The 23493-nt window shown below is 43.5% G+C and overlaps 3 protein-coding genes across 4 annotated transcripts; 2 read left to right on the top strand and 1 right to left on the bottom strand.

Moving 5' to 3' along the window:
• The first annotated feature begins 10947 nt into the window (after window positions 1-10947).
• Window positions 10948-14970, top strand: si:ch73-352p4.8 (cystine/glutamate transporter). Its single transcript, XM_053414828.1, has 12 exons — window positions 10948-11176; window positions 11888-12014; window positions 12368-12483; window positions 12590-12715; window positions 12808-12907; window positions 12982-13026; window positions 13374-13497; window positions 13593-13696; window positions 13795-13891; window positions 14008-14157; window positions 14269-14446; window positions 14906-14970. The coding sequence occupies exons 1-12, from the start codon at window positions 10948-10950 to the stop codon at window positions 14968-14970; spliced, it is 1461 nt and encodes a 486-aa protein (XP_053270803.1).
• A 666-nt stretch (window positions 14971-15636) lies between these two features.
• Window positions 15637-21453, bottom strand: foxm1 (forkhead box M1). Of its 2 annotated transcripts, none has more exons than XM_053414822.1 (9): window positions 21262-21453; window positions 19626-20122; window positions 19390-19538; window positions 19010-19201; window positions 18763-18891; window positions 18591-18650; window positions 18240-18288; window positions 17928-18100; window positions 15637-17747 (listed from the first exon to the last, which is right to left on the bottom strand). In XM_053414822.1, the coding sequence occupies exons 2-9, from the start codon at window positions 20077-20079 to the stop codon at window positions 16929-16931; spliced, it is 2025 nt and encodes a 674-aa protein (XP_053270797.1). In that variant the 5' UTR covers window positions 20080-20122; window positions 21262-21453; the 3' UTR covers window positions 15637-16928. The 2 variants fall into 2 exon arrangements, with proteins under 2 accessions (XP_053270797.1, XP_053270798.1); XM_053414823.1 differs by having other exon boundaries at window positions 19010-19195.
• Window positions 21454-21536: 83 nt separating this feature from the next.
• On the top strand, window positions 21537-23476 carry rhno1 (RAD9-HUS1-RAD1 interacting nuclear orphan 1). The gene is made up of 3 exons (XM_053414829.1): window positions 21537-21695; window positions 21828-22015; window positions 22101-23476. The coding sequence occupies exons 2-3, from the start codon at window positions 21851-21853 to the stop codon at window positions 22812-22814; spliced, it is 879 nt and encodes a 292-aa protein (XP_053270804.1). The 5' UTR covers window positions 21537-21695; window positions 21828-21850; the 3' UTR covers window positions 22815-23476.
• Window positions 23477-23493: the final 17 nt, after the last annotated feature.

The raw sequence follows: 23493 nt of genomic DNA, 5'->3' as shown, positions 1-23493 counted from the left end.
GGCAGTCATTTTTTGGAGGTTTCTAAAACTCCAAATCTAGTCTAGTCTACTTATATAACTATAGGATGATCAAAATCAGATCTTGTCCCCTGAGGATTGATTATGGAACATCTCTCATGTTTATTAACACATGATTCTGTGATCAGATCACACGCGGACTCCTACAGGTGTGAACACAGAGGCCAAATCTGATTCTGTATTTAAGAATCAGTGTGTGTGTGTGTGTGTGTGTGTGTGTCTCAGCCACGGTAGTTACTTTTATTTCATGTGTTTGAAAGCCTGTGATGATGACCTTCAGGGAGAGATCTGACCTCCTGTTCTGGTTAAAGAGGAATCGTTAAATGTCTCTAAAGTTCTGAATAAATGACTCAAACATGAGTCGCACATTAGTCACGATGTCGCCTTCTTTACACAAGCTGTTCAAGGCCTCACTATTCTGTATGAAAAAGGTATAAACACAGAATGGGGCGGCGCGGTGGATCAGACACGTCACACGTCTGATTCCAGAATGCAGACATGTCTAAAAATCACACAGGTGCAGGGATCATGCCGGCGTCTTTGGCTCAGTGATCAGGCGTGTATTTAACATGTTATACTGAGTGTTTAACCAAACATTATTCACATGTTATATATATATATACATGCTATACTACCCTGCACGCTCCTCTGTGTGGAGGGTGCGTTAACAAAGAGGCTGTGTGAGTCAGAGCACGGGGTCAGGGGAAGAAAGTAGGTTTCGTTCTGTGTAGGTGGAAGGAACAGAAAGACATAGAGCGCCATGATGAAACTGGAACTGGGAACAAGTTACTGGCTGGTTCACTTCCAGCTTCGAGTTGTGAATCGGTTCTTAAGTATTCCTCTTAAAACCAGGGTTGGTAATTTGTCTCTGAAACACTTATTTATCTTATTTGTTGAAATAACGGCCTGCTGTCATCCTCTCTTCCAGGGTTACCAACCCGAGCTGTAAGCCAAGTATTTAATGGGTTCTTCCATTTTGCATAATCATAAACGAACAAATCAAAACTGACAGGAGTGAAAACACCACGAGGAAGTGAAAGATGCTAAAAGGAAAACTGCAGACAGAGCTGATGAATCCTTTTCTGGGTTTGTCACGACGGACGATTCTTCTCACATCGTTAATTATTCAATATTTAAAGTAGAATATTGACTATAGCGGCAATGATTAATAATTCAGTGTTAATCTATGTTTTATTGTGGTTTATGAATACTTGAGTCAAACATGCGTGAAGGCTCGGCCCTGTTGTCTCGTTGATTAATCGATAGTGTTGCAGGGGAGGCAGACGATTTCAGACAACAGTGTAATTGTGAAATTGTTGCCGTGAGCCCCGCCGCAGCGCCTGTGATTTAATCTCAGTTATGAGGTGTGTGTGTGTGTGTCTATGTGTGTGTGTGTGTGTGTGTGTGTGTGTCTGTGTGTGTGTGTGAGAGATAATGGCGCTCTGGCTTTTTATGAGCTCGGGCCTCGACATCAGGAGCGTATTTCATAAACAGTCTCGGCCGCGTCTTGTCCAAATAAAAGACGATTCAACCTGTGTCTGTTGATGTGAACGAGATAAGTGGCTGCAGAGGGAACCGGGTGGAGACGTGTGTGCGACCTGGACATCACATCCTGTTCAAAGATCAGTGGATTGTGTTGTTTATGTCATTTAATCTGAACCATAGAAATATCGTTTCTAGTTAAAAACACTTAATTTTGCCTCATATAGAATCAGATAAATCACCTGAGAGCCCATAAAAAACAGGAAGTGTGCACCAGTGTGTTAGGGTGAGATTGAAACAGGAGGACACACATGACAGCAGCAACCCACACACACACACTAATGCATCTCCTCCTACTTCTCATATGCACTAAACCGAAATTCAGGGAAGATTGTAACACAGTGAACATCTTCTGACTGGAGCCGTGTGTGTGTGTGTGTGTGTGTGTGTGTGTGTGTGAGAGGTTCAAATGAGGTGAAGGGAGCTAAAAAATATAAGTAGACATGACTATTTGCTTTTTCCTCCCTTCAGATACTCAAATTTTTGCCAAACCTCTGTAACAAAGTCGTCTTTGTGTTCAGAAAAGATTCAGGACAACGTGATGAATATTTTTTGTATAATTTAGCTTTTGGCGAAAGGAGTGTGTCCTTGAAAGAAACAATAAAGGCCCCAAACGTACGTCTCTGAGCAACTGTTTTACTTCTGCCTCTCGAATCGAGTTTCAGGTGCTTTCGTGGCCGCCATTTTCTACATGTAATATAAAGGTAGCAGCCATGAGGTTGATTTGCAGCTTATGTTAATAAAGGTGAATTTTTCTCTTGGTGCGTTTGTGTCCTCGCCTCCTGCACAGCTGCTGAGGGATCGAGCTTCCAAACGCGGCAGCGAAAAATAACCAACATCTGTCACATCGATGGATTCGGCTCCAGATGTTCACGCTCACTTCTGCTGCTGTCTGAGGGTGATTTCTGTCTTTTTGGATCATCTCCCCCAAAAACAATAAATGTTGTTTTTGGTTGCAGCAGAATTACTTTACAAAGCCAATGTAGAAGAGGGACTATATCTATATCTATGTGAGGGAATTTCTAACAAGTGTGAGAGAGGGACAATATGTCTGCTGTGGTTTTATACGTTAATAAAAATACAGTTTAGAAAATAAGTAAGAACCATAAAACCATCTCACTCTCGAGCTCCAATCCAAATGACCCATACATCCACTGGGCAGTGAGGAGTTGTCTCCTAGCAACTGGTTCCCAGCTGAAGCACTGGGTCAGCTGGCGTCTTCCGGAGTGGAGACACTGGCTCTGAGGAAATGTCCCCCGTGCAGGACGGAGACAAATCCAACAAGTGTGCGGACAGATGAAGAGGATAAATAGTGTTAAAAAGGAAAGTTATGGGATGTGTGTGCTTTACAGAGCTGTACACAGACCCTGAGGGAAGCGGGGGACCGATGTCGACCTGAATGAATTACGCCTCACTTATCATTCTAGTAGACGACATCACAGCTCCGTCAAATTAATGCGGCGCAGTAAAGCGGAGCACTTCATCATGTGGGGTGTAAATTCCCCCGCCCGGGCAGGATTTACATTGATCGAGCACCCGGAGATGAGATGAACACGCCCCCCCGCTGGTAATAAAACGCCACAATCGATGACCCTGTCGGCCGGGGGGGGTTTAAACAAGCGGTCGGGCGAAGTGAGGAGGGAAGTGTAAACAACGAGAGCTCGGCCGAACTTCCGAGGATGGAATCACAGCGTCATGTGATAACCGAGCTCCCCAAAATCTGCATAATACATGCAATTAGTCAGACACGCCCCCTGACCAATCACAGGAGAAAGGGCTTGATCAAGAGGGGTGGCTTCAGTGTTTCAGACAGAGACTTAAGAGAGGTGCTGCAGCAATGGACAGTCTCAGAGAAGTGATGTGTTTTCTGAGGATGAGCAGAATCCAGCTCCACTGTTTTTTCTGTAATGAGTTACACCACTGTAGCTTTACTCAGGTGACACGGTATGATTTGTTTCCTTTTCGAAATATTAAATCTGCTTTTCTCAGGAGGAGTTTTAATTGGGTTTAATCCGGAGAGAAAAAACAACTCCATTCCGTCAACACACCTTTTCTCTCTCTCTTGGGGGGGGGGGGGGGGGGACTCGATGCATCAGGATTGCACGTAGGGAATTTCATCAAATGGACGGTGAACTTGACTTCTGACCACCTTGATTCTGTTAGTGCTGAATTTTTAAGAAACCTCCCCCGGGGTATTCTTCACATATCACAGTCCAGAGGCCAGAATAACGGGGTTTGGGGGGGTTCAGTGACCTTAGCGGGAATCGAACATGCACACGAAACCCAAAACACGACGCCCTCCGGCCGAAGCTGCTGCGTTGTGCATAAAGCTCCAGTAACCTTTTATGATCCTAAACTGCATTATTCAATACGGCAATAAACCACAGCAGCCTCACCATGGTTACAGCTTCCCTGTTCCTTTTTCACAAACGCAGCAGACGGAGACGTTAATTAACAATAACAGACGTTTCAGTGTATTTTCAGCTTTTGGCAGCTTATTGCCATCTGAAGATTGATGGTATTTTCGTGACATTTACAGAAAGGTCCTTAATTATCTTGAAGACTGTGAGTTGTATGCATTGTGACTCCTAAACTGAAGTTAAGGTTCTGGTGTTCATGTGTGGTTTTATGGATCCTCCAGATTACCCCACAAGTGGTCATTCATTTATTTAGTTATTTGTCGCACACAAGAATGTTCTGATCCAACCCGAGGCCAAAGCATGATTCTTTACCAATAATGTTGACAAATATTCTTAAAAAGGTCTTTACCATCTTAGTCACCTCCACAACTCAAGTATCATCCTTCAGCGTTTAAGAGGATTTTAAAAAACCATTTATCTTTAAGGACACGAAACGGTTCATGGCTAAAAGAAAAACCTGATTAAATGAAGGACACATCATATATATGAGATGGAAGAGAAAATGAACATTGTCGGAATTATTATATTAATTCCGACCCTCTTTTAAAAGAGGTTTAAAAGTTCTGCTGTTCTCATTTTTAATCACAGACTCCAGATACACTTCAGGATAAGTGATCTCTGAGAAATGTAGTGCACTGAATCTAAAAATAAACAGGAAGTGATGTTCCACACCCTGCATAGCTGTGACTGATGTAAAGTCTGGATCTGGAAAGGGAAGCCAATGCAGAGGTGCTTGAAAACTGCGTTCTCATGAATGACCAGTAGAGGGCAAATCCCCCTTGATGCAAAAAGAAGTCTATAACATACTTCTCACTTGATTTAAAACGTCTGTAAACATTTTCCTATTAGTGTAGGCGGGTTTACAGGCTCCACCCCCCTTCTCCACCAAATATAGACTGTGTGCAAAACCACCCGCGCATTCCAACAGCCTCTTCTCACTATATAGGGACTTCTATTCAGAGGGATACACAACAAAATAAGGCTTTCCCTCACAACTCAGGTCATTTTGTATTGTGATAAACAATGAGTCCTCGATAAGAGGTACAACTACCAAACCAATCAACCCTAAAGGAAATGGAATCTACTAAAAGTCTGACCGAAGCCTTGACCGTGCATGAGTGGTCAGATTTTAATCCGTGCCCTGCACAGACAAACAGCTCAGAGTCCATTTTTTATTGTTGTGTTTTACAGTGTACACGGACATGGAGCCGGCGAGTTTACACCAGCGACTGTGGCTTATCAGCGCGGCTCAGCACCGGCGGCGTTAGGAGGCGTCAGCAGAGACGAGCCCCCCCCCCCCACAGACAATCACAAAGGAAGTAGCAGGACATAATTAGACTTTAATTCAGGCCGAATCAATATCTGCTGAATGAGAATTAGCTTTAATGAGCAATTTATTACGCTGCAGCGTAATGGACGCCGTGGGTTCATTCCTCATTTAATGCGCTCGTAAATTCATAAAAAGGAGTCATCTACGGAATACAATGCACGATGGGAACGTTTCCCTCGCACGTACGAGCACTTAAACTAAAATGAGACGGGTTCTATTTTAAGTGTATTTCACGTTGTTGCGTTCCATCGGGGGACAAAGAAGCGATAACAATTAAAAGTAGTAATAATAAAACAATAGCGCACGAGTGGGAAAGTGTACGAAACAATTACAGGTCCAAAGAGTCATTAACAGATGCCTGCTGATAATAAAATGGTAGTTTGTGCACCATGTAACATGTTTACTACATATTGTATTGTAGTTTAGAGAACTGATATACAAATAAAGGAGGCATTTCTCCAGACTTTTCCAAAAAAGGTAATTACCCACAATTCATAGCGTTGTGGTAAACAAAACACATTAAAGAAGCAACAAACATTGACATTACAAAAAAGAAAAATGATTTGACTAAACCGCAGCCAGCCACTAGGAGGCGATGGAGAAGCTTCGGTCATGTCGTCCATCTTGTTGTCTACAATCTAAACACACAGCTCGGTGGTGATTAACAGCCTGAATTTGTGTAGTTGTTTGTCACAATGATGCCATTTTGCAATTAATACTAAATTAATGACAAATTACCTCTCGTCCACTGGAGCCTGGATCGTGGTGACATCACAAGTTCAATCCCTCCAGCAGCTCGGCCGTGAAGAACGTAAACAACTTGGATAAAACTTCCTAAATGAGCTAGGTTAAGTGACGTGTGTTGACGTCATCACTCAATCACCAGCTCTTGTCAACAAAGTTTGAAATGTTACAGGCCCCATTGTGAATGAGCCTGTACGAGGGGTTTCCTGACAGGAAGTACAGGGGCAGGACTGAGCAGGTGCAGGTGAATCCAGGAAGTGAAAGGACAGGAAGTTTCAGTAACATTTCAAAGTAAAACAGGAAGTATGGTACACGATAATTTTATTTGGAGCTTTGAGGGATGTTATATGATATCTTGTGAAGACAATAACATTGATAATTTATGATGTTGCCTGTGACAGCAAAGTACATTTACAACAAACGATTACAGTCAAACGTCGACCACAGCAGAGTGATTTATTAATTGTGTTCATTATCGCTGATGAACACTGACTATATTTCTTATGGCTGATGGTAAATTGTTTTTTTGTTTCACTGCCACAATAATTAAGACAAAGAATTACATCGATCTAAAATACAGTAACATCTGACGTAATCATACAGTGAATTAAAGACCCCGGCCAAGATTGAATTCGAACTGTAAAGAGAGAGTGCTAACCACTGAACCACCGTGCCGCCTGCTTCTCACAAACATGTGGTATTTAAGAGTCCCAGACATGGAGAACACAAAGATCTAAGTTAATTTACCCTGTGTGTGTCTGTTCAGAGCGTTTGTGTCTGTAACAGATGACGATAAAGAAAGAAAAGGAGATTAGCCACAGAGAGAAACGGATTTTCCTTCTGGGAGCCATCGAGCGAGAAGAGGATGATGTTTTGTTTTCGTCTTTTATTTAAAACTGGATTCCTTGCCTCTCGCCTTGTGGACAGTGGGGGGTCCTCCTCCGTATCACTGCACTGCAGAGACAGAGATTTTTTTGCATTTACACTCCAGATGCTGGAAGAAAATCAAAATCCTCTATATCACACTTTATTGTTCATCTACAGGCAACAAGAAGACACGGCCTCAAATCAGATTTCCTGTCTCTGTGTCTTCATTTCTGCAGAATGTGCAGGATGCTACTTCATAAAACTCTTTCTTTTCTGCACCCAACCACCAGAGTAATATATGCAAAATCTTGCAAACATTTAAAATAATGAAAACACAACTTCTTTAGCAGACATAATAAAAAACACACAAAGAAAACTGAAGACACCACAAGAAATGTCCAGTTTTTCTTCTTTGCACAATTCAAAGCTTTATTTCACTTTGTACAGAAGCCGTCAGGTGAGGTAACAAAAATGATTTCTGTGCTGTGGAGTTGGTAAAACTCCCTCAGGCTTTTCGTGGCAGATTCACAAAAGAAAAACCTGAAAGTTAAACACCACACCCTCCCTCTGCTCTACTAAGATCTTCCCCCATCGATAGATCATTGATTCGAAATCTTAATTTGGGACAACTTGTGAGGATTTGTTATTCTACAACCGACCGAAACTTGGTTCTACTGACCCAAACCTGGAACTACAGCTGCAATCTTCATCACTACCACCTGACATCAGACGTTTCGCCGAAGAGAAGCATTTCAAAGTTAGTGTGATATATACAGATAAATGTGTTCAATAATTTAGAATCTCCCTCAAAGGGAAAAGGTTTGTGACCCCTGACCTGAATGTTGGTGCGGTTATCACGTCTTTTTGAACCTCTTCTTTCGGAGATGAAGTTTTAATAATACTGAGGACCTATAAGCCCAAAGCAGGTCAATGCAGTCAAGTATTTATACATTTGAAAGAAGCAGAAGGATACAAATCTCAAATTTAAAGGTTCATGTCTCCTCAGTGTTCGCAGGATCCAGGGGCCAATTTTTAAGGTGAGTCAAATATTTGTAATTGCATAGAAAACATTTAAAAGAATAAGGAAGGTTTGTTTCTTGCTTTTCCAGCTGAATTCTCACGAGTGTGGTTTATGCATGAATGATATATATATATACATACGTGTATGTGTCTGTGTGTGTCTGTGTGTGTGTGTAAGGGTTAATTAATTCCCAGGACGATAGCGCACACGCCAGGACCTGCTCCACGCATTCAAATACCTGGTTGCTGTGGCCGATTTCTCCACAACGGAAAGTTGATGATATTTTTTTTTTTTATGAGGAGAGAGATGATTTATATTAAACCCTGAGCAGGAGCGCATCAAGGGTTTTTGGGGGCCCTGGGCAAAACTGCCAAACCAATAATACCATCCCCACCTAAGGGAACACATGATACTACACTACTTAATTCCATGTCTTCAAATTATTCATAAGTATTATCAACATTATGGACTAAATGCAGAGTGTGTTCTATTGGCTGGGGGCCTCATTAGGGGGTTTCTGACCCTGGTGTTGTTGCAGGCACACATTGTTGTGTTATTATTTATATTCACTTTATATACACCACTATCATTATCATTTATCTTATTCTATATTGTTTTACTTAAATTATAGTGTTTGATTATACATTTTTTATTATCTTAACTTTCTTTTATCGTTGTTTTTTTCCATTATTGATTGCTTTGGTCTGCATTAGTGACCAAATCTGAGGTATTAACCTGAATCATTTTTAGCATCCTATGTTTTGGCAATAACCTGTAAATCTGAAATTTAATTAATATGCATTATTCTCTTTTTTTTGTTCACTTATCTCAATAACATTAGAGATGATCCCTTGCCTGTTGTGCCTGCGTTGCAGCGCCCCCCCCCCCCCTGCAGTGTGTTCTATCTTCATAAGGACGGTTGTCACATGTTTTCATGTCACGTCGGCTCCTCCTCCCCAAGGTTCCTCTTCTAACCAGAGACATATGTTAAGATCCTGTCCACGTTTAATCGTGTACACCTGAAACACATGTTCAGAGTAAATCCTGTGATCAACACGGGTATGTCTATACATTTTCTAATCGGCATGTGTACTCAGGGAAATCATATTATAATATAATGACACCTCATTGTGCTGGGAAGCTTTTGTGTGCCTAACTCTGACAACAGCTGAATTAAATAATGGGAAAAAGCCTTGGGGACCCTCCTGGGTAGATGGCTCATGGGAGATGTCAGGGTTTATTCCCTTTGTATTCTGCTCCCAGTGAGATGAGCCTATGGGAGTCCTGGGAGGTCAGGTGGAAAAGTGGCAGGGGAGTTGGGCTCACATCTCCTGGGGTGGGTGTGGAAGGGTAGATTCACCCACTGAGAGAGAGAGAGGTGGAGGTATAGATTCAGAGCTGAGTGAGACTTCAACCTGCGATGCTCAGGAGTCAGATCCTAGTTTAAATGAGAGAGGAGTAAGAACTGTGTAAAGAGGAATAAGTGACCGAAGCTCTAGGCGGTGGACTAGTGGCAGAAAAATTGTAATATGGGCAGAAAATCTGACTCGATGGTTCGACTCCATGGAGTGACAACCAAAAAAATACATACCTGGATGGTCAACACCTGGATCTATCCAAAGAAGTCCAAGAGGACTCTCCCTACTCACTGTCTAAGTGCTCCTGAACAATGCAATTTACTCCCCCAACATCTGCTCCCCGGGATGCCGTGCATGGCTGCTGTGTGTGTCCTGCTGTGTTCACCTGATGGGTCAAAAGCAGAGGAGAAATTTCCCCCCATTTGCATGAGTGTGTCTGTGCATGTGTGTGGGATTAATAAATGTATCTTGTATCTTGTAAAATGCATCAATAGTAAGAAAGAAAGAAAGAGAACACAGTGAAGTAAAAGAGCTCCATCTGCTGGCCAAAGGAAGAACAACATCCCGATGGTTAAAAAACTGTGCAGGCTGGATGCATGAACTTCACAACAGTGTGTTATTCAGTGGAATTGATTTAGAGGAAAGGATGAATAGATTCTGAGGGAATGAGAGATATGCACCAAACTGAATAAGAAGGGAAGCTTCTCTATATTTAAATAGTCGTGAATTCAAATACATGCTATGATGCATCCCAAACATCCTCGTTTGTGACAGACTCGCAGCAGGAGCCATCACATCCCACAGTAATGTCCCCTCACATCTACAACCTCCAGGTACACATCAGACACCGAAAACAACTTCTTGGTATTTATTGTGTGTGGAGGAATTTTAATGAGCAGCAGAGTCGCTGATGAAATGAAACTGACATCAATGCAGTGGTCAGTCAAGTGTGAATGAGTAAAAACAAGCTGATAGAGTTTCCTCTGTTATCCTGAGGCCTGTTTGAACATCAATGTTTCGTATCCATGTGTTTATATAAACTGTGAAGAGAAGAGCTGCTGAAATAAAGGACTTCAACAGAAAAGAAGTTGAGCTTTACAGAGTTTTAGTAAACGGTGTGTTGTCGGTGAAAAGCCGCCCTCCTGCGGCCTGTGCAGCTGCCTCTTTCAAACCAACCCTGACCCTCTGTCCCCCCCTGTACCCGAGAAGGCCTCCCCCGAGCTGCACAGGAATGCAAGCACACATGCACTGAAAAGAAAACCTGTTCAAATCAGGGACGTGGCGAGCTTCTAAACGGTTTCTATTTGCTGCTGCATGGAGCCCGTTCTTTGGCCTCCTTGAGTTGGGTGGGTGCGTGTAGAGAGCCAATGAGGGGAGCAAAATACAGTGAGGGGGGCATTTGGGGAGAGGGTGCATGTTGTGGCAGCTGGTACCTCACTCTTCTGCAGCCTCACACTAATTCAAACTTGTGTCCAGAGGGTTTGCAGGACATAGAGGAGAGCTCCTTGTTTTGGGGAGAGCAACAGAGGGAAGAGAGAGAGGGAAGCAGAAGTAAGAACTGACTCTGGACAGAACTCAAATTGAAGCTCCAACAGGCAGAGGAGCAGAGGAGACTGGTTCAGATTGTCAGTTTGCAGCCAGGCAGCGATGGAGAGGACGCAGAAGAAGACGGAGGGAGACGGGAAGAAGGAGGGGACGGATGAGGAGGTGGTGCACCTCCGCAGACAGATAGGCCTCCTGCCCGCCGTGTCCTTAATCATCGGGACGGTGGTGGGCAGCGGCATCTTCATCGCACCCAAGGGCGTCCTGATGAACAGCGGGAGCGTGGGACTGTCTCTGCTGGTGTGGGCGCTGTGCGGGATCCTCTCACTGTTCGGTAAGAGAAAGTTTTAATACTGACAAGTACAAAAAGACAGCAGATGAAATAATATGACATGATTTCAAAGAATAAAAGTAAAGGCAAAGAAACAGTTAAAATTGGTAGAAGTAAGTTTTAAGAGTTGAAGCATTTATGTTATGTTGTTATTTACTGAGCTTTTGAGTTAGTAGATGGAATTTGACAAGTAATTGTTAACTTATAAAAGACTAAGACATTTGTGTGATCCTTTTCAAACTGTTACACTTTTAAATAGTGGTAATTCCCTAGATCTGCGTTTTTATTCGGATCTGCACCAAGTTGAATGAAATAGATTTTTAATCAAGTTCTGTTTTGACCCAAACATCTTCCATCCACTGGGAAATCTTGCTTAGAAACAGAAGCTCCAGTAAACAAGCGGTAACTAAACAACCCTAAACCTCTCGGCCAATGGGGGAGCATGGCTGTTTGCAGGGTTTGAACAAACACTGGGGTTCAAACACGGGGGTTGCTTCAGGGGTAAAGTGTTCCCTGATCTATGTATGTGCATAAAACACACATGTATTAAACAGTATATGTTCCACTGTGTTTTCCCTATGAGGCCTGTGTTGTTTGAATGTGATTGTGTCAGGTTACTGTTTGTGCTGCATCCAACTCTCATCAAACACCTTCATGGTAGATATTTGTCCTCATCAGCATGTGACACATGTTCCCTCTTGTCTGTTCCGTCAGGGGCTTTGTGCTTCGCTGAACTGGGCACCAGTTTCACAAAGTCAGGGGGTCAGTACATCTACCTGCTGGAGACTCTGGGGCCGCTGCCGGCCTTCCTGCGTCTCTGGATTGAGTTCTTATTCGTCAGGTTAGTTTGGACTGATTGTGGAACGCGTACCGTTAAATTCAATCAAGCTGCATCATTATTCACAAACTCTTTTTTAGCTAGATCCATGAATTATTTCCCGGGCAATCTGAGAAAACCACTTGTCTACTCATACATATACACCTTGTCTGTTTTATGTATCTCTTTATTCATATGTGCTGAATGCAAAGTCATTTTTGGATTCACACCAGACTTAAATGAGTTCTTTCTCGGCCCATCGCCCATCTTTCCAGTAGAAAGCCATAAAACAGTTGTTGCATAATTCTGCAACCAACAGACATTAAAACCTAAGCTCCTTGGCAGACGTGAGTAACAAACGTGTTTCCCATCTCCAGACCGGCGGTGGCTGCCTACGTGTCCCTGGCGTTCGGCCGCTACGTGGTGGAGCCCTTCTTTGAGCCGTGTGAGCCGCCCATGGGGCTCATCCGACTCGTCAGCGTCCTCGGAGTGAGTGAGTGGTTTCACACGACCTCCTTCTACCCCTGACGACTGATCTCTGATTAGGATCCATATATAAACTCTTCTTTTACCCGTCGTTTGTCTTTGTGTCTCTGCAGCATTCGTCACGGTGGTCAACTGCTGGAGTGTGACCCTCGCCTATCGCACCCAGATCGCCTTGACCTTCGTTAAAATGTTTGCTCTGGTGCTCATCATCGTTCCAGGTTTCATCGCATTAGGCAAAGGTGAGAGGACTTGACGTTTCCCTCTGAGGATACAGGCGGAGTTACGAGTTGTCGATGAGGCTCAGTTACTTTTCTCTCTATGTTCTTTCCAGGACACACAGAGAACTTCCAGAACGGGTTTGAGGTCGACTCATTAACATTGGACAGGCTGCCGTTGGCCTTCTATAACGGCCTATATGCCTATGGTGGATGGTAGGTTCATATTTTTACAACCAACAATCTGAGCTCTGTGCTTGTGAGTCTGACTTCTCTGTTTTCTCCCTCAGGTTTTATCTGAACTGTGTCACAGAAGAGGTCATTAACCCAAACAGGTAGTTTACATTCAGACATCATTTCTCTGTGGTTCATAGACTGTTTGTGAAGATGGACGATACGTCTTCTCTTCCTCTGACTAAAATTATCTGAAATAGATATAAACACTACAATGTTGTGTAGTGTTTTGCTTCGTTGCCTCTTATTGTGTATCTGTGTGCAGCACCTTTTGCTATGTGATTGCACTATGGTCCATAAAGTTGTTACCATCCACATGGACAGTTAGTAGTTTCAAGTGGCATCAATGCACTTCTCCTTCACTCTTTAGTCTGTCAGTCAGAATCTGTTTGTGTTTCTGTGGTGACACAACATTCCTGTGTCCTCTGTGTGAATTGTGTCTCCTCAGAAACATCCCGCTGGCCATAACCAGCTCCATGGTGACAGTGACGATCCTGTACGTGCTCACCAACGTGGCCTACTACACCATGATGACGCCCGCTGAGCTGCTGCTGTCTGACGCCGTGGCCATGGTCAGTGATCGGAAATCAAACGGCCGAATCTGGAGCGAACAGAACAACTGTTGTGTGTTGTTGTCGAGCGTTTGTGTGCTCCTGTGTTTCTGCAGACGTTTGCCAACCGCGCCATCCAGACGATCGCTCCTGTGATCCCAGTCCTCGTGGCCCTGTCGTGCCTCGGAGCCCTCAATGGGGGCCTGTTTGGATCACCAAGGTAATCAGGAGGCAGAGAGATGGTTATTCTCCGTGAGTGTGTGTTTGTGTTCGGGCTGAGAATCTTGTTGTGTGTCATGCTCGGTCTTTGTGTTGCAGGATGCTGTTTGTGGGAGGCAGGGAGGGCCACTGGCCGCTGATCTTCTCCATGATTCACATCCGCAGGCAGACGCCTTTGCCTGCTGTGATGTTTCAGGTAAAGAGTCTCAAGGGACTTTACTTCCAAATATCTTTATCGTCCGCCTTCTTTAAATTATTATTAGTAGTAGTATTTGCAGTATTGTGAAGACACTCAGTCTTGTCTGTCGTCAGTACCCCTTGGCCATGTTGATGATATTCAACGGGGAGATCTACCAGCTCATCAACTTCGTCTCCTTCTCTCGCTGGTTCTTCATCGCCCTTACAACCCTGGGGATGCTCATCCATCGCCACCGCTTCCCTCTCCTCCCGAGGCCCTTCAAGGTTCGAGTGCATCGTGCTGACCGCCAGAACGTTCTAACCGTCTATCTCTCTGTTCCCTGACCTGATCTGACCCCTGTCATCATGTCTGCTCTTCTCCCAACGAACCCTCAGGTGCCCGTGCTCATCGCAGTCACCTTCACGGTGGCTTGTTTCTTCATCGTGGGCATGTCTCTGTTTTCCGACCCGTTCAACACAGGCGCGAGCTGCTTCCTCACTCTGACCGGAATCCCAGTTTACTACGTGACCGTCCACCGCTTCCGTCTGCCCAAGAGGTGCAGGCGCGTCTTCAGTGAGTCACAAGACCGGTCAACTTGTCTCTGCTGGGACTACTATGAATGTTATTTTATCAGTTTTTAATATATGTGAAAGAAATTAATGATTTTGCTCAAGCTTATTATTTAACAAAATTATTTCAAAAGATACATACAACTTATAGAAGTTTTACAATTATATATTCACCTTTACACCAAACTGTTTTTAACTTTAACAATACTTGAGCACAGCATTTTTTTGAGGGGTCCAATATGTGATTTTCTTCTGTTAAAGACGAAATACAAACAGAAATATCCTCCAAATGCAAAGATGCACTAAACATAGCTCAGACGATACAATAGGCCGTTGTTCTAACCTCGAGCTCGGAGCTGCCAGACTGGAGCCTGTTGGATTTAGACCATAAATAAGAACGGCAGCTATGAAAAGCCGTCTCAGCTTTTGCATAAGTCGCATTCTCTCTCTTCTGCATCCACAGATTTCTGCAGCAAGCAGATGCAGATCCTTCTGGAAGTGGCTCAACAGGAAATCCAGACATACTGAGGCCAAGGACATCACACCCCCTACTGGCAAGACTCCTGAATATCACCTTTACAAATGCCTGGAACATTTCTTGTTTACCTGGCACAGCCACGCAAGATGGACAATGTTTTCTTATCTGTGTGTGTGAGTGTATCTCCATCACATCTCTTATCTCTGAAGATAAAGGCCCCAAAAAAACAAATTTTCCAAGATATTTCTGCAAATACCATGGCTAGAGAATAGTCTGTATTTAAAGATGGACGCCCAGCTCCTCTTCCTCCCAAAATCCAGAATGAAGCCAAAATATCGCTGCCATCTTGCACAGTAGCGATTATGGGATGGAGAAGTGGTATCGTGAGGTCCAGCCGATACACTCGATCAACCAATCCCGAGTGAGTCTCAGCTGTCAATCATGATGTTTCCCCCTGTTTTCATCGCATCAAATAACTAATTCAAAACTTATTAGAAGTGAAGTGTAATGAGAACTCACTAAAATGAAAGAAACCATCTTTTAGAAAAATCTATTTGATGTTCCCCTATTCTTCATTATTAGTAATACAAGCTGAAATGAAGGAGTTTTACTTCTTTATAGAGACTAAACACGACCTACATTGTATTTAGACTAACATTGTCATCTTCGGTGGAAAATATATCACGTGGAACTCTTGAAGACATGATGATCTGTAGGATTGAAAACCTTCACAGGGATAAACACCAACAGTTTTATTGTACAGTCACATACAAACACCAAGAAGGCACATGAAGCTGTTTGCTAGAGGCCACGACATTCTGATCCTGCATCTGCAAACACATCAGGTTACTGCGATTTAAGTTTTCTGAAGTAAACACAACACACTCGCTAGTCAGTGATTAGTTTGTGAAATCTTAAAACAAAACAAAAAAGTACACATCTCATTCCATCCTCCAATGATGGTGCTGAAAAAACTGTTCTGACATGTTCCCTGTTTTCCCGTCTGTGCTACATGATCATTTAAAAAAGGCAGTAGGTTTTCTCATTGAAACAGAATCTGTGATATACAGACACAACATATGAAGCGTTTTGTTTTCAAAGATATTAAATGTTCAAAAATCCCTCTTGCTGATACAAAGTGCCCTGAAGATAGAAACTAACCAACTGAAGAACAATTACTGTGACGTCTCAACTTTTAAATGTTTTTTTTTACAATCCTATTGCTGTTTGTTTTTTTATTACCAACACTTCTACATCACAATCTAAACGTCTAAAAGCTGATTCCAGGAACCCGACCGGGCCAGAAGGCACAGAGACGCCTCGCTGGCCGATCAAGCAGTGATATAAATGTCTTTACATTTATATATGTAAAAAGCTAAAAAAATATATTAAAATGTGCAAATCAACATACATATACACTCACTTCTCATCTCTAGATTCCTTCACAAGTACAGACGGACACAACAGGAAGGACAGAAGATAAAAGAAACAGGAACGATTATTGAATGATGCAAAAACTAAACGAGCCAGCGGTTGGAGAGGAAATAGGACTTAATGTCAATCATTCTGTAAAAAAAGGATTCAATTACAAACGGAAGCCAGAAACATATGAAGGAAGCAAAGCAGATGCAAAATGAAGCTAATTCAAATTAACAACCACAGCCACTGAATGGAAGGAAGCATTCTTCAGTTTAAAGCTGCAACTTAGGCCCAATCTACCTCCAGCCGAATGACAGTGTGGAGAGCAGCTTCTCTTTAGTGTTGCTATGGAGTGAAATCAAATCAGGTAAAATAAATACAGAAAAGTGAAGTGCTGATAAACCGACAGTTATAGTTATGAAAATCGATGAATTGTTCCCGTTTACCCAAAAGCTTGTGGTCTTCATATCTCAGATTTCTTGTATGTTTGCACCTGCTTGGCTGTTTCTGTTCCAGCCATCCATCCCATAGTGTTTTGAAAAAAAAGGTCACTGCTCTGCAATATATACACAATATTCCTGCCCTCCAGCTACTTGAACTGTGGAATGAACTCGGACCAGCTGATGTTGGCCATACCCAGGTCGTCATCGTCCAGACAGGAGAAGCTAATGTCCACCAGTATCTTGCTCAAGCTGTCGTTCATGGTATCGAGGACGAGACCCTCTGTGATGGAGCGGTTAGTGGGTGTGACACCTCCGGCCTGGAGCAGCTCTCTGGAGCAGCTGCTCTGGGGGTTGTCGGTGGGGGAGTCAGCTGGTCCCGTGACTCTGGAGGGAGCGGAGTTGAGCAGCTCCCTTGGGGAGTTAAACAGAGGCCAGTCTTTAAATGGGGTGCTGCTGAAACTGAACGAGTTGTAGTCGTGGCGGGGGGTGACGGCGGGACCCCCCGGTGTGCGGATGGGGCTGAAGTCCAGAACGGTCTGAAGCCCTTTGCCCACAGGGGTCACCTTCCAGGTCTCGGGCGTGGCGTTAAAAGGGGGCTTGCTGGGGGTGGAGGAAGTCAGTTGGCTGTTACTTTTTATGGGGGTCTTGAAGGAGAACTCCCGCTCGGGGGTGTGCTGCTCAGGCTTCTGCTCCTCAGCCGTAGTGTCCTGCATGTCGTGGAACATGGAGGCATCTGAGGCGACGCCAGAGTCAAAGAAAGTGTTGTCAGGACAGAGGAGGACGGGCTCCTCGTCCACAGAGCGAATCAGACGCTGTTTACGCCTGGAGCTGCTGGCTTGTGTCCTCGGAGCTTTGGGAGTCTCGCATTTAATCGGAACACACACCGGCTCCTGCTTGATCTCCCTCTGAAAGCCATCGCTCTTTTCAGGAAACAGAACAACAGCTGGAGCGTCGCTTTTTTCCACCTGTCAGATAAACATACCATCAGATTCACACACGTTTCAACACATAAATACGAAGTCTACCCACAATAACCACTGCCTCTCTTGAAAAGCTGATCCCATATGAGTACTATGCTGAAATATATCAGATTTAGTACTTTAAAGATTCATCCATCATTCTGTGGTGCAGGGCAGAGTTGTTACCTTGGGGGCTATCCGCACTCTCTTGGTTCCTCGTGAAATGTTCCTTTTCTGCTGCGAGGACGACAGGAGAAACGGGGCCGAGGAGGACGGCAGGTAGAAGGGGGAGGAGACGGGGAGCTGGATCGGGACCAAGTACGAGTCGGTACGAGGGAGGAGAGGTTTCATCTTTCTCTCTGAACACAGAGAAGACAGCAGTAACTCAGAGGAGGACATTTTAAAAACATGAATATTTCTGTTAATTTTCTTGCTTCAAACTGCTGTTACTGTCTCCTCAGTGAACTCTACTAAACTCATTCCTCTCTGTTAACTCACCAGAGCCAGTTTGTGTCTTTCTTGCATCAGGAAGCACTTTCTTTTGTTGCTGTGGGGGAAAAAAAAAAAAAAAAAAAATTCTATTGCTTTAGTACCATTACTGTGTCCTCAGATTGTTGACTATATACATTCGTGACAACCTGCGAAAACCACTTGTCTTATGTCTGTCCCTACTTGGATACATGTTTGTCCACTGAAAGCACACTATGAAATCTGCCTCCTGCAACAAAAATATATTTTCCCTAGACCTCACATCAGCGGCTGCAGCTGAATTCATTGGATCTCCTGATTTTACTGTCCCTTCATCTGCTGCCTGACGGAAATGCTGAAAGAAGAGTAAATCAGTCTTACTTGATGGGGAAATAAAAGCATTGGCACTTGGACAGGAGCAGTCATTGGGTCACAACCCGGCTGTGGAGAGCGATGGGAAGGGAGAAGGGGAAAATACAGAAGTTGAAATCCAAAACAAGTCAAAAGTGGCACCAAGTATAATTCTGAAAAATAATGGATCAGTTGCGCTCACCCTGTAAACCTGATCAAGAGTGAGACATCGATTCGCTTCAGGCCGGATGGTCCAGAAAGAGACTTTACCGTCCGGTGACGTGTCACGAATGAACATGTCGTGCAGGGAGAGGTTATGGCGAATGGAATTCTATAATAATGAATAAGAAAATCTTAAATGCATGTTTCTGTCTGTGATGAAAGGTCTACTTTGTCATGTATTGTGGAATACGTGACCATGAATTATACATTGTATAGTACTACTGTACCTTCCATCCTGGTTTGGCCACCTCTCTAAAGTAAGGGAAGTGCTCCTCGATCCAAGTGTAAATCTCTTTCAGTGTCATCCTTCTGTTCTTTTGACTGTTGATGGCAAACTGGATCATGGCCATGTAGGAGTATGGTGGCCTCTCTGAATTGGGTTGTTGAACAGCTACTTCCTCTGCTGGTTTATCCTGTGCCTGTAGAAAAAAGGAATTAAAACACAGGGGAGAATAGAAAATGTCAGCATTTCAGAGACAGACTGGTTAAAGTACAGTTTAAGGGACATTGTTGGGACATGACCGAGATCAGTGTTCCTCCCCCAGAAGCAGCTGTTTACACATGAACATTAACAATCCCAGTGAGAGAATGAGAAGGAGCAGCTGACCTGAGGAGCTTGTACATCTGTGTCGCGGTTCTCTTTGCCGGTCACCTGCTTGGGAGGAGCTGGTTCCAGGGTAGATGGGCTCATTTTGCCCAGCCACTGAATGTTGGTGAGGCTTTCGTCTAAAGGGCGACACTCCAGCTCCTTGTTAACTGAGAATAAAAAAATATAAACCTAGATTAGAGTTTACACAAAAAAGATACTAACAAGAATGTGCAAAAATAATCTCAGGTCTTTACATGATTTAATCCCAGTGAGCGGTTTAGCGTCAGGGGGCTTGCGCATAGTTTCCACTTTCACTGGTTGACTGTCTGCTCTCATTGTAGAGACGCCATCCACTTCAGCAGCAGTCTGACAAAAGGATCCATTGTTGCAGCTGCCGCTCTCACTCAGAAGGATGAACTTGTTAGGTCCCTGGGCACCACACTCTTTGCCTTTGGCGGTGAGGGCCCCGATGATACTTTGCAGGTCAGCTGTCTTGGGAATGACGACCACCTGAGTGTCGGGCATGGAGGGGTGGTTCATGATGCGGATCCCATCGGGGAAGCACCGACTCGCGTCCGGTTTCGTGGATTCTTCTGAGCCGGACTCAGCGATCTGGCTTTGTGAACCAGCTGCTGTTGTCGCGTCATTTTGCTGGAAAGGCAGCTTCCTTCTTTTGAGGATCAGTGGTCTCCTTGGGCTCCGTCTCATGGTCAGCAGATCACTGAAAAGCCGCTTGTTCTTTACTGGAATTCTGTACAAAGCGAAAAGCACAAGCAGTCGACTCAAAAATACATAAGGTTGTCAAAGATTAACAATAACTCTCTGTAAATTAAATTTGAGTTAAAGATGACCTTTTAATACTTATAATAAACTCTATACTTGACCTAAGGTCTGCTACAACAGTGTCTGCTTTTAAAATGTGATTATAAACTGTTTATCCTCGCAAACTTTAAATTAGTGAGTGGTTATAGTTTACCCCTCCATTTAATCTGGTGCTGAATCAATATATTTATAAAAATAACATTATGTGTGTATTCTCCATTTTGCTGTAATGATTTGTTTCTCATTTGTTTTTTATAGTACGTTTTAGCTTTCTAGCATGAAGCACATGAAAATGGTGAAATCTGTGCAGAGCTACTTGCTAGCTGCCTGTTAGCCTGGTTTCAAACCTTTGCTCCTTTCCCTGATAGATTTAGAAACAAAGAAAATCATTTGGTAATAATACATATTAAAATAATAATAAAGGGTTAAAATGAATGTCTGCGTTTCAGTTTCTCATCCTTGCACTAAATAACTAACTGTCTGTTTGCATGAATCAGTTGATCCAGAACAACAGACGTTGTAATGCTGTGTTCTGTGTAACGTTTAATGCAAATTAACTCAAATTTAATTAAAACACGAGGATAACAAAGAAACCCACAAACAGCCACCGATCTGAGGACAGTCTGTGCAGCTGCTTTGTATCGGCTACAAGGGGCGGTGCAATCCTAAATAAGTACTTTTTAATCACAATAAGTGATGTGTTGTTTACTTAAACCATGCCGAATTCCACAGTTGCGTATTATTGCTGGTAAAACATCACAAAATATCTGTATTAAGATGTACACGTGAGTAGGAAGTGGTGAAACCGTTAAAATAGCATGTTGCGGGGGTTGACTTCAACAGGAGGTGAATCGGTGGAACAATGGCAAAACGTCGTGCAGCTAAATTAATCAAAGGACTTCTCGTGTCTCTATAAACTTGAATGAATCTCCGGCAACAAGCTGCTGGGACGAGTTATCCGACATTAGAGCTTTCCTCTGGGCTAAATGTGACAGGGAGGCTAAGGGCTAGCCACGTTAGCATGGAAAGCTAGTCGCCCTGTGCCATTGTGAAGAACCGGAGACGAACCTTCACATTACTGCGATGTTCCGGGCTCTTCCGCTCGACCTGCGCTGTGCTGCTGGGGATTCGAACCCGTGTCTTCATTCAGCGTGGAGTCAAATAATCCAAATATTCCATGATATCAATAAAACAAAAAAGCTCCTTCTTGTATTTACATGACGTCTTCTGCAGCCCGGAGACGTTTTTGAATTTTGGCGCTGCCCCGTCCCGCTGTGATGACGTCAATGTAAGATTCCACCAATAGCGGCTCGACGGGGGAAGGAGACTCAGCCAATCGGAGACGAGGATGGCGGAAACCGGGAAATGATTTGGAACGCGACGAAAGCAAAACAAAACGTTCAGAGTTAAACAAAAACAACAACGGAATATTTAACTTTAACATACATGTGTTTTAATAACATGTGATGACGCATGTGTCTCACGCAAGGAACCAAATAAAGGTAAGTTTAATATTTGGGCTGTAACTACGAATGGAAACGTAACAAGGTAAAACAGCTGGTTGTGGTTGTACGTTGTTGTGATGCTCTTCTAAATGTTTTAAAAGAGTTTTATTGGTGTTTTTATTTATTTAGCTGGACGGGAATGACTTCTATTGATGCCCCGTAAAGCCTCAAACACAGGGAAGCCTCCATTGCTGTTTCTGGAGCGACCACTGAACGGAGCCAGACTCCAAAATGAGCCCGATGTGCGAGCAGCTCTTCAACCCAAAGAGTTCTTCACAGAGACACAAGCCCAGAGCAGCTCCACTCTTAATTCGTGGGTAAGTTGTGCATTGGTGTGAGCTTCCTGTGCAGCTATTTCACCAGCTCAATATGAATATTATATATGACTTGTCAATCTTTCAGGTAAACCCACAATTTGACACCTCACTCGCGGCTGCACCTCCAGCAAGAAGAGGAAGGAGGAAATGTCAGTCTACCACGAGCATCCTTGACCGTTGCAGTCAGCTGTCCAGGAAAACCAGTGTGTGCAAATTCCCCTCGTTATCGTTCCAGACGAGGTCAAGAGACCAACAACCGAAGAGCACACGCGCAAAGAAAGCCACAGAGTCGGCTCCTGCGCCCGATGAGGGAAATCTACCACACAGATCATGCCGACTCAAAAAGGCGGTTTCATGTGCACAGCATGTACAGATGCCAAAGAGACAGTCGGCCTCAATTAGGAGAAAGAAAGTGGAGACATTCTCTGACGGTGCTGCATCCTCCAGTAGATGTGTTGACCAAGCTGAAGCCTCACCTATTCGAGTGGAGAAATGCACAATTCCAGCGAACGCTTTAACACCCGACTCCACTGAGTTCAGCAGTATCGGACCAGCACCTGATGTGGACACTCCGAAACTAATACAAGAAGGGAGCAGTTGTCCCTCTTCCCCCTCTGTACACAAGCTACTGGCTCAATCATGTTCACCGCCGAGTAATCAGCCACCTGACATTTTGGTGGCGGACACACCAGAGAGGGATTATGGGTTGAAGGTGACATGGAGGAAGAGGAAGGGTCTGATGTTACTTTTAAAAACACGAGGTCTTCTCTCTGATTCAGATGTGATCATTCACAGCTGATGTTCAGGTTTGGTGAGAAGAGAATCAGGCAATAATGTCAACAGGGAAGAAAAACCCCTGTTATTCACTGGACAATTTATGTGATCAGAATTCTCCATGAAGCATTTTACTAAACTGAATTGTGCTCCTGCTTCTGATTGTCATACATCAGGTTACTGACTGTTTACTGTTTATTTTTATTCAATTTTAATGACAAGACAAGGGGGTAATGATATAACTGCCTTACCCATCCTGTCTCTATAAGACTCAAATCTAATACTGAATAAATCTGATTATAGGTCTAATTACTGCAATATCCATTTCTGAGAATATATTTACACAGATTCCACTCATACCGGGCTTTTCCAGATAATGTTGCAAATCAAAGGCAAGTCTTGTTTTCATAAATTGCAACCTCTGGTAGAAAAAAACCCTATTTCTTGTTATGTGAATACTTCTGCATTGAAATAACTATTTTTGATCCGGGCTGTGCCTAAATGAACTATAAATGACATTACATCACCATATTTTTCTCAATGACACAAAATCATATGTTTCATAAAATAATTGAAAATTTGATCTATGTTTTTGATGCAATGCCATGTAACTCTACAGATGATGTATTACAACAAAAGAGATGTGTAATAATTATTATGTGTGCAAAGAAAGAGGAGCAGTGTAGTGGGGGGGGGCAGGTAGC

Source organism: Pleuronectes platessa, chromosome 22 (assembly GCF_947347685.1).
Source record: "Pleuronectes platessa chromosome 22, fPlePla1.1, whole genome shotgun sequence".
Lineage (NCBI taxonomy): Eukaryota > Metazoa > Chordata > Actinopteri > Pleuronectiformes > Pleuronectidae > Pleuronectes > Pleuronectes platessa.
Note: the sequence above shows the minus strand (reverse complement) of the source record. Positions and strands in the feature narration are given on the sequence as shown.

Excerpts from the sequence above, each read along its gene's own strand:
- si:ch73-352p4.8 (XM_053414828.1), top strand. The coding sequence starts at position 10,948 with ATGGAGAGGACGCAGAAGAAGACGGAGGGAGACGGGAAGAAGGAGGGG. Across the intron at positions 12,484-12,589 it reads CGTCAGCGTCCTCGGAGTGA|CATTCGTCACGGTGGTCAAC; the intron begins GTGAGTGGTTTC and ends GTGTCTCTGCAG. Across the intron at positions 14,158-14,268 it reads TCCTCCCGAGGCCCTTCAAG|GTGCCCGTGCTCATCGCAGT; the intron begins GTTCGAGTGCAT and ends ACGAACCCTCAG.
- foxm1 (XM_053414822.1), bottom strand. The coding sequence starts at position 20,079 with ATGAGACGGAGCCCAAGGAGACCACTGATCCTCAAAAGAAGGAAGCTG. Across the intron at positions 19,202-19,389 it reads CAGATGTACAAGCTCCTCAG|GCACAGGATAAACCAGCAGA; the intron begins GTCAGCTGCTCC and ends TTTTTTCTACAG. Across the intron at positions 17,748-17,927 it reads GAGTGCGGATAGCCCCCAAG|GTGGAAAAAAGCGACGCTCC; the intron begins GTAACAACTCTG and ends TTTATCTGACAG.
- rhno1 (XM_053414829.1), top strand. The coding sequence starts at position 21,851 with ATGCCCCGTAAAGCCTCAAACACAGGGAAGCCTCCATTGCTGTTTCTG. Across the intron at positions 22,016-22,100 it reads GCTCCACTCTTAATTCGTGG|GTAAACCCACAATTTGACAC; the intron begins GTAAGTTGTGCA and ends TCAATCTTTCAG.